At 54.1% G+C, this 9,527-nt stretch overlaps 1 protein-coding gene and 1 non-coding gene across 2 annotated transcripts in view; one reads left to right on the top strand and one right to left on the bottom strand.

The window, feature by feature from the left end:
* Nucleotides 1-119: 119 nt before the first annotated feature.
* TRNAK-CUU lies at nucleotides 120-192 on the bottom strand. Its single transcript has one exon. It is a non-coding gene; the product is annotated as a tRNA-Lys (tRNA).
* A 603-nt stretch (nucleotides 193-795) lies between these two features.
* The window catches only part of ADAMTS7 (ADAM metallopeptidase with thrombospondin type 1 motif 7), a 50,738-nt gene continuing 42,006 nt past the window's right edge, over nucleotides 796-9,527 (top strand). Inside the window, exons 1-4 of the mRNA XM_040601699.1 lie at nucleotides 796-908; nucleotides 1,616-1,968; nucleotides 6,447-6,618; nucleotides 9,160-9,356. Coding sequence (XP_040457633.1) covers nucleotides 818-908; nucleotides 1,616-1,968; nucleotides 6,447-6,618; nucleotides 9,160-9,356 — 813 coding nt within the window. The 5' untranslated portion in view covers nucleotides 796-817. The remainder of the gene's footprint in view (nucleotides 909-1,615; nucleotides 1,969-6,446; nucleotides 6,619-9,159; nucleotides 9,357-9,527) is intronic.

Raw genomic sequence — 9,527 nt, 5'->3', positions numbered from 1 at the left:
CCGGAGGGATGCGGGTAAAATGTAGGATTGGTTGTCGCATGTTGGCTATGAGGAGCGCGAGTGGAAGAAGAAGAAAAAAAAGAAAAAAATAATGAGCGGGAGGAAGAGCAAAAGCTATGCGCCCAACGTGGGGCTCGAACCCACGACCCTGGGATTAAGAGTCCCATGCTCTACCGACTGAGCTAGCCGGGCGCTCGTAGCAACAGTCGGTCACCAACAGACTCAACAGCGCCCCCCACCCGCGCTCTGCGCGCTCCCCACTATGGCCACTAGGGGTAACTCGCGCGGCCGCACCGCCCCAGCTCATTTGTATACCGAACACTATCAATTAAATTAAAACATACTAACCTTCTCCAAGGCCGGCAGAAGCGGAGCGACAGCAGACACAGCTGCTCCAGGAAAGCTCCGGGATTGTCAAGACGGTGAGCAGCCCCCGGGGAGTTATTGAAACGACATCAAATTATCCAAAATAACAAAAAAATTAGTGTTTCCCACTCGTTTTACCTGGAAAAAAAATAAATAGAAAAAAGCGCAACAAGGGCAACCCTCAGCCCCTGCTCTGGGCGCGGAGCCTCGGCAAAGCCCCTTTTCTCATTTACCGCTGAAATCGCACCAGCCCCGCTGCGCGGGTACCGGCGGCACTGCTCTCCGCGGCCGCTAGGGGGAGCCATGGTGCCGCCCCGGTGCCGGGCGGCGCGCGCGGCCCGGCCCGGCCCAGCCCGCGCCCCTCCGCAGGCGCGGAGCCCCGCCCGCCGCGGCCGCCGCCGCCGGCACCCCCCGCCGGCATGCCGCGCTGAGCCGCCCGCCGCCCGCACCCATGCCGGCCCCGGCCGGCCTCCTGCCCCTCGCCGCCGCCGTGCTGGCGCTGGCCGCGGGCGCGCAGGCGGGCGGAGGGACTGCGCGGACAGGTCCGCGGGGCGGGGGGCGGGGGGGGTGCGGGAGCCGGGCAGCCCGGTGCCCCCCCGCTGCTGCAGCCCCCGCGCTGGGCTCGTCCCGCGGCTCCGGCGGGCTGGGCAGGGCTGCGCCCCCGGGCTCCCCCACCGGCACCCCCGGGTCCCCCCGGTGCCCCGCGGCCGCAGCGCTGCGCACGCAGCCGGGGCAGCCCAGGGGTGCGGGGGTCCGGGGGGGGCTTTGCCCCCAGAGGCGGCTGCCGACCACCGTTTCAGAAGTGGGATTTGGGGTGGTTTTGCGGGGGTGTGGGGGGTGTTTTGTCTTTGTTTTTGTTTGCTTTACCGGCAGCTGTAATTAACCAGCGGGAGCGCGTGGCTGGAAACCGGGGCCAGCCCCGGGCGGAGCAGGGCTCCGGGGCTGCACGACCCCCCACCCCCCCTCCATCCCTCCCTCCCTGCCCCTACCCCTGCCCTTAACCTTCCCCCGGGGCAGACCCCAGCCCTGGCCCCCGAGCGCAGGAGGGGCAGCCAGGGGGGCCCGTCCCTGCCCTCCCCTGCTCCGTGCCCCCCGCGGCGGCTGCGGACACCAGTTCCCAGACCCAACTGGTGCTGGGGTGCCTGACCCCAGCGGGCTGCCCCGGGAGCTCAGCATCCAGCTGAAGGGTGGGAGGGGGAGAGGCGATGAACCCTAAGTAACGCTAACCCCTGAACCCCTTTCTTCCCAGAGCCGGCTCCGCCGTACTCCAGCGGCGACATCGTTCATCCCATCAAGGTTGACGAGAGTGGATCGTTCCTGTCCTACGATTTGTCCCACCGAGTGCTTCACCGAAGGTCTCCTTCCTCCAGGAGCAAGTTTCTTGCCTTCTATGAACTGCACTACAAAGGCGAAGCCCTGAAATTCAACCTGAGCCTGAACAACAACCTCCTGGCGCCCGGCTTCGTCAGCGAGCGGCGATACGGGGGTATCGCCAACGCCAAGATCCAGCCCCGAGCATCCCGCTCCTGCCATATGATCGGGGAGGTGCGGAGCCAGGCGCAGGAGGGAGGGCTGGCCGCGCTCAGCACCTGCGATGGCCTGGTAAGTACGGAGGGCTTTAATCGATAAGGAAAGAGCAGAAGCTGTATAAAATCCTTTTTTCTGCTTGAAAGCGATAGCAAAACTCCTCCCAACAGCAGCGGGGTCAGGGTCTCATCGCGTAGGTTTGATGCGGCCGTGGATGAGCTGACTGTAAATTTCCCATGGATTCCAGTGGTTTGGGAATTCTCCGGGAGTTGGTTTACTTGTTTGCGTCCAGACTCCCAAAGACAGCAACTCTCGTATCGCCTCCACCTCCTAGTACATAAACGTAGGATTATGAGAAACGGATCTGAGAACGAGGTGTGCGGAGCCTGGCGGTACTGATGGTAACGCAGCTCGTGTGTAGTGTTTACGTTTTGTGAGCACCTCCGCTGCCTTATTCTGCTGCAAATACTTTTGAAGGTGGTAGTGACCTGTCAGAGTATAAGTTTTGCTGAAAGGCAAAGTGACTTTCACAAGTAAGACTGTGGTGCCGGCACTCAGCAAGGCAAATTCAGGACGTGAGCATCGAGCATCGCTGTCTGTACCTGCGTGCGGTGGCATCTAGCTAGCGTGGGTACCAGCTCCCCGCAGGGTTTAAATCCTCCTGGGGCGTTGCAGAAGTGTTGCTGCACAACTGGGATGCGCAGACCCCTGTTGCCACAGCCCCTGCTCGGGGTGACAGAGGTGCTGGGATTCCCTGGGGACACTGCCCCCCACGTCCCCAGCACAGGGCAGAGGTGGGGATGACCAGCAGTGCTCGTGCTCAGCATTTCTGCATTTGGAGGGACGATAACTCCATCGGCTCCTTGTTCTGCTAGCTGCCGCAGGTGGCTTTGTGCAGCTGGGGGCCGTGTTTGCATTTTAACCTTCCTGTGTTTAAATAAAAGCAGTGTGTGTCTGTATGCAGAGTTAGCCCGGTAGAGCGAGGTGGCTTTTAAATGGCAGCTCTGCAGAGGCCACCCAAATCGCTGCCTTTGGAGGTGCAAGAGCGTGCTGCTGCGTTTTGGGCAGAGCAGAGCGTGGCGCATGGGCGTGCGGCGGGGAGCATCGCTGCTGCCCCTCTGTCACCTGAAGCTGCGAGAGCTCAGAGCTTCCCCACCGTGGTGGATGGTGGGGCAGGACTGGCAGGAGAGGAGCTGGGCATGCCCTGGAGGGTGTTGGTTGCTCTTTTTCCTACCAAATTTAGCAGCAGCTAGGTGTGTTTGGAACCCTAACACAGGTTAAAATGTGCATATCTGGCGTTTGGATTCTAAATTTCACTCATTTTGAGTGGGAGCTGGTGATGATTAATGGTGAAGTGACTGGCTCGGGACCCAGAATTGAAGATGCTCTGAAAAAACCACCATCAGGATGAGGATTTACGAAGGAGGAAAAGGCAGGCTGGAGCAGACCCCTATGTGTATGATCCTCTGCAAGGGAGTTCTTGAGGGCTAATTTGTTTCACAGCCTGTTGAAGGAGCTTGTGCCAAGCAGCTGTAACCCAGGGCCAGATCTGCAGGAGCTTTAATTCATGTGGTCATTTGCTGTTCACCACTGCACTTCGTATCTCCAGGGGGGTAAAGGCTGCACAAAATAGCCAAACCCATCATTCAGATAAAAAAATAGACTGATGCACCTGGGAGGAACCTACAACTTTTTGTTTCCTTTTTCTGTGAACATTTGTATGATGGCTGCGGTGTACACAGGATTAGAAAGTGTTGCAAATGCCCGTGAATGCGTATTTGCACGGGGACACCCCAGTAATACATGATGGTTCTGCAAAAATTTGTGTGGCCTCATTCTGCCAGTGAGTTGAAATCTGCTGTCAGACTTAGAAATCCAGTCTTGCAGTGCAAGTCAGGCAAAACCAAGCTGCTAGTAGTGAATGGGCTGAAGGATGTTCACCCAGGACGTTTTAAATATATTCTGGTTAAGAGAATTAAACTTCTCTTTGTGAAGTAACTACAGGTGGGAAAGCAGAAAAAGAAGTTACTCGTTAAATGATTTGCCATCCACATAATGTGTCACCTGAAAACACCCGTTTCATAGTGGTGTTTGGTGAACCCCATCATTAAGGTCTGCGAAGTGTGTTGAGAATGATCAGTGTCGTGCAAGTGCTCTGGATTAGTGTTATTTTTTAAGAAGCAGAAAAAATTGTTAGCTCACAAAAGGCAGCAGCGTGACGTTGCGAGAGGGTCTGCAGCCCATAAACTGCGAGGGGTGACCGAAACTCCGCCTGAAGTTGCTTTAAACGTTCTCCACTCAGTCTTAAAACGACTGTGGCTTTTTGTCAGATAGATAGTAAACCACAGAGAAGTGCACTTAGCAACGTGCTGCGTGTCTTGTGATAATTATGGAAAGTAAAGTGTGTTCTGAACTACGGCTTCATTACAGGGAATTACTCATACACCGCTTGTAAGCATGGCTGGTATTTCAGGGTGTAAACAAGGAGCATGCTACTGGTGTGGGAAAGCGCAGAGCTATAGGCTAGGGCAGTATATTACATTTACACATGTAATACGGTGCTGATACCGTACATTTCAAGCCCAGCCTTGCTGCACTCTGCCGTTCCCAGCTGTAAGGCACGGATGGGCTGTCCCAAAATTCTTGCTTGTGGCTGCCTCACGCGTTGAACTGAGTTGCATCAGCACCTCGAAGGGCTGAGTTCCCCGCCGCTGTCGGTGCAGCCGCTGCTCCGACGTTCGTTACCGGTGTAGCACGTAGTAATTGTGCCTTGTGTGACACCCTTGGCCAGCCTCCGAGTTCCCTGTTCCTGTGACCAGGCTTCACCTTTCTTACAGTGCTACTGTAAGGCTTTAAATTCCTCCTCTCAAGGATTTTAAAATAGAGTTGTAAGAGCTGGGCTCCGCTCTCTCTTGGGTAGTTTTGCCAGAGCAATTTCATCCTCTTCAAGGCTGTTTCTCACTCTTGTTGCAGACCATGGTGAAGGAGTAGGAGACAGGGGTTAGGGATGCTGGCACCACTTACTGGGATGAACTGGGACACGCAAAGTGCAGAAAGGTTAACCAGGTGTGTTTTAAACGGAGGGAACCGGACCTTCCCCTGGGCAGCAAGTGCTGCTCGGTGCTACCGCAGAGCCAGTTGGTGACAAAACGTGGCCCCCGGGCAGATCTCAGCTGGGGCAGTGATCTCTGTTCCCTTCCCGGCTCAGAATAACCTGCATCAGGAAACAGAGAAGGGGGCATATCGGTGGGCCCCTTCCTTTCCTTCCCCATCCCCATGCTGTTTCCTCCGTGTTATTTTACGTTTGCAAGGAGTTAATTAGGGAGGAAGCTGTTTACCCTTCCCCGGCATGAGCGGTGAGAAAGCATCTCTAGTAGCCTAAGCGCTGTTCTGTCTTGGAAACACTAGAAAGAGTTGTAGGGGCATGTTTTGATCTTCTCACTTTGTCCCTGCCCTGTCCTGGGGTGGGAAAGTACTAAACGTGTCAGAGCAACGGCACGGGAGGCAAAGCTGAGCACGAGCAGGCTCTCGAGAGAGCGTAGACACTCAGCCTGCTCTGGGCACCGTAAGGCTGCTCTGAGGCAACCACGAGCCGATGGAGTCGCCTTATGGTGCAAAATAAATTTACAAAACGCTGCTCACGGCAGCGCCCTGTCTGGCTGAATGAGCGCAGGAGCTCCCATTCCTTGGGATAGAGCTGCCCATCCGAGAGCTTCCCGTGCAGCTCTTTGTTCTTGGGATGCAGCGGGAGGCTGGGGAGCCCTGGGCGAGTCCGTAACGGCGTGTGGCAGCTGGGCCAGGTCAGGGGGGTCGTAATAAACCAAAGAAAGTTTCAGGGTGTTGTTTCCTGCAAAAGGAGAGATGCCGGTAACGTGTCCTTCTGTTGTTGCATGGAGGGGCCGTGCTCTTTGTCCTGGGACTGACTTTCTTCGGCTGGAGTTCCTGCCATGCCCGAGTGCTCCTGCAGGTTCCTCCTCCTTTTCCCTGGAGGTTTTCTGGGGGAAGTCTGTAACCCGATGGTTCACAGTGGTGGTGCTTAGGCAGTGCAAAAGGCCAGCAGCAATGGGCTGCATCGGATGAGGATATCCTCGGGAAAACACCTCCGTTTGTGCAACACGTGCTCCAAACACCAGTGTTGCACTAAGCCATCCTTTGGGCTGTCTGCCCGGACTCCCCACAGTGGCTCCAGGAAGGTTGGGGCGAGGTGGTGGAGCACAGTCTGAGACCCTTTGTGTGCCTGTTCCTGGTGTGCTCTGGAGGAGACGTTTCTCCATCTCAGCATCCCTGCAGTCCCTGACACCCATTGGGGTCATCACCTGTCTGCACTTTGTGATGGGGTCTCTTTAGCTTTTTGCTTTCTTCATGATCACTCCATGCGGACTCTTTTGTCTGGGAGTTTAGAGCTCAAAATATCCATAAAAACAGTTTATTTAGAGAAGACCTATTTCTTCCTGGAAAATTTTGCAAACCCTCTCCCATTCCCAGGTTCTTCATTGTGAGTCTGTGCTAGACACAGCTGGCTTCATGGTGACAACTTTGTCTCTCCCTGCCAGAAAGGCGTGTTTCAGCTCATGAACGAGGACTATTTCATCGAACCAGTGGCCACCAGCTCTCGGGAGGATGGAGCAGCACAGCCCCACAGGATATACAAGCGCCAGGTGTCTGAGCATGGGGCAGAGCAAGACAGCAGGCCACCAGCTTCACGGGAAACCTGTGGTGTGCAAGGTATTGTCCCCTTCATCTTGCATTTTGCAATGAGCTGGTACCAGCTGGGGCCCACGGTCTGCACGAAGCACATCGTAGAAAAGGGGAAGGGAGCAGGTCCAAGCTTTAGTCCGCTGTGTTGCCTCTGCAGACTCGTTAGTCTTAAAACGTGGCATCCAGCTGCTGCCTCGATCTCCCAGCATCCATCAACGACACGGATTGCCCTTAGATTGAGTTTGGCAAGTTGGGCTGGAGGTCCCTCTCGCCACGTAGGCTGGCAAGAAAGAAAACCCTCGGACCGAAAGACTGAGCCAGCAGCGGGGAGGGGACGGAGCGTGGGCTGTGCGGTGCCTGTGGGGTGGCACGTGGCGTGGGAGGTGTGTGGCCAGCGGTGCTGCTGGTGGCTGAGTGTCCCATGGGCTGGAGCTGCTCACTGGGGGAAAGCCCCAGGGGTGCCCGTGCAGCCGTTCCCACAAGCATTCTTATTATGGGAAGGCTTGTTCAAATTGCTGGTCAGGATTGCTTGCCCAGTGCCAGGCGGCGGGTTTGTGACATTAGTGACTGGAGCCCACAAGTCACAGGAATCACTGTAGAAAGAAGACTGGGGATTTTTTTTTTCTTTTTCTCCTGCCAATTTTTCTGTATTTTCTTATGTTTCTCACTTGCATGACTCAATGCCTGCCAATCCTTGGGCCTCTCGCTCTCGTCTTTTCCTCCCAGCCCTGCTGCAAGCATCCCGTGATGTGCAGACTGAGTATTTGTTTTCATTTCCTTGCAAAGATCAGTTTCTGACCTGCTGGGGCATTGGACTTTGGGAGTGAAACCCGGTCACTGCCCGGGAGTCTCTCTGCTGCAGGGCAGAGGGTGCATGCCGGTTCCTTCTCCTCTGTCTAGAGCAGATGGGTTGGATAAACTTCCAAACCCAAGATTTTAAGTAATGAGGGATTCTGTGCATCCCCAGCAGCTCACCGGCACTTTACTCCTCATCTGCATCAGTGAAACTTCACCTTCCAGGCCGTGCATCTTGTTTTGCATATTTCCTACAGTGCTCTGCTTACAGAAACGTGTTTTTTTTTTTTCTCTATCAGGTTATCTTCAGGCTTCTTCTGTTAATCTGAATTAATTATTTAATCTTTGATAATAATCCTAATGCTTCTTCTAGACTTTGAAATCTAGTCCTTGTAAATGAATTTCACCGGGTGTAAGTGGCCCGTGTGTAATGCGTGTGGCTCTCCACTGCACTGTGGGCTGGCACAGTGGACGTGATGTGTGTGCCCTGGAAAGGGAACCAAAAGTCTGTAGGATTTTAATTACTGCAAGCCTTTCATGTTGTACTGAGGTATTGCTGGTTTTCTTTGCAAAACACCACACGGCCAGATGGTGTTAGGCTGTTAGGTGTTATTTAGCTTCTGTCAGTCCACAGTGCAGCCTGTGTGTACAGCTGGGTGGGTGTTTAAGAGGGATCTCAAAGGGAAAATGCCACGCAAGCCCTCCCTGGGATCCCAGGAGCCCTCTGCAGTACCTTCACGTCCCAGCTGGAAGCTTAGCAGCAAAGGACACAATGGAAGCAAGCTCCAAGGAAGCTGTTTCGATTAAACTGTCACAGCGGTATTAGCAATTCATCAAATTATCCAGATACTTGGGATTTTTCAGGCTGGGGGATAAAACACTCTTTCACAGCTAACGTACAGTATAGTCCATAAAATGTAAAAGTCCATTGTTAGCAAAGTAAGGCTGAGCCCTTAGAAACTGGTCGTAAAGGCAATTCCCACTGTGTGGGATGTGGTTTGCAAAGCCTTTACCCAGCTTGGGGCTGACCCTGACCATGATCTTGGAGCAATGTCACAGGAAAAGTCTCTGCTTGAGAATTCCCAGTTGCTGGGTTGCGTGAGGAGCGTCCGAGCTCTTGTCCGCCTCCGGACTCTTTTCAGCCCAGTGAATGTTCCTGTTGTTTCTCCCTGGGAAGGAGCAGAGTTCAGCCTCCATGCAGCCGAGGAAATCTGTGCAGTCCTGCGGTGTCATGGTCTTGCCCAGGACACCGACGATCCTTGGGATTTGGCTCAAGACATCAGTCCAGCTTTGAGGGCGCAGAGTTTATCGTGTTGGGGAGCCATCTCTCCCTGCAAAATACAGATTTGTGATGGTAATCAGAAATGTTGAGCCACCAGGGTTGTTTCTCAGTGGCGTGTGCTCAAGCATCTCTGCAGGGTCGCCTATAAATTCCTATGTCAACGCGAACCCTAAGCGCTCTGCTCTGGGAGGCTCCGTGTTCCTCATGGAATATTGCAGACCCTGTTCCAGTCAAAGAAATTACTTCAAATGCTTTATTTATTTATTTTTCTATCATGCTAATGTTGAGGTCAGTGTCTTCAGCCCCCCAATGATTTTTTTAGAACGTACAGCACAACAACATACACATAGGTTAGGTGTCTAAGTGTGGAGCCTCCTCAGCAGCTAAAGGTTATTTCTTTAAATTAAAAAAATAAAAAGCCCTTGATGATATTTTACCAAAGGTGAACACGTTTTACAAAAAAATTTCTTTTTCCCCCATTAATCCCTCAGATTCTCAGGAAAGCCTGGAGAGGTCTGAGAAGCGAAGGGAACGATGGGAACAGAAGCAGCACAGGAAGAGAAGAATAAAGCAGCGCTCCATCAGCAAGGAGAAGTGGGTGGAAACGCTGGTGGTGGCAGACACCAAGATGATAGAATACCATGGGAGTGAGAACATAGAGAAGTACGTGCTGACCGTGATGAACATGGTGAGTCCTGGTCCTCTCAATGGCAGAGCCGCCTGGTCCCCGGGGACGCAGCTATGAGACATAAAGACTGCTGGGCTTGCCAGGACTCATCCCTGGTGGGACCTCAGCAACCTCTCAGACAGGCTGTTCCCACCCGCATGTTGACTTTTCTGCATTGCTCAGTGCTCGGTG

The sequence above is a fragment of the Falco naumanni genome, chromosome 7 (genome assembly GCF_017639655.2).
Source record: "Falco naumanni isolate bFalNau1 chromosome 7, bFalNau1.pat, whole genome shotgun sequence".
NCBI lineage: Eukaryota > Metazoa > Chordata > Aves > Falconiformes > Falconidae > Falco > Falco naumanni.
The sequence above is the reverse complement of the archived record's forward strand: the minus strand, read 5'-3'. Positions and strand labels throughout refer to the sequence as shown.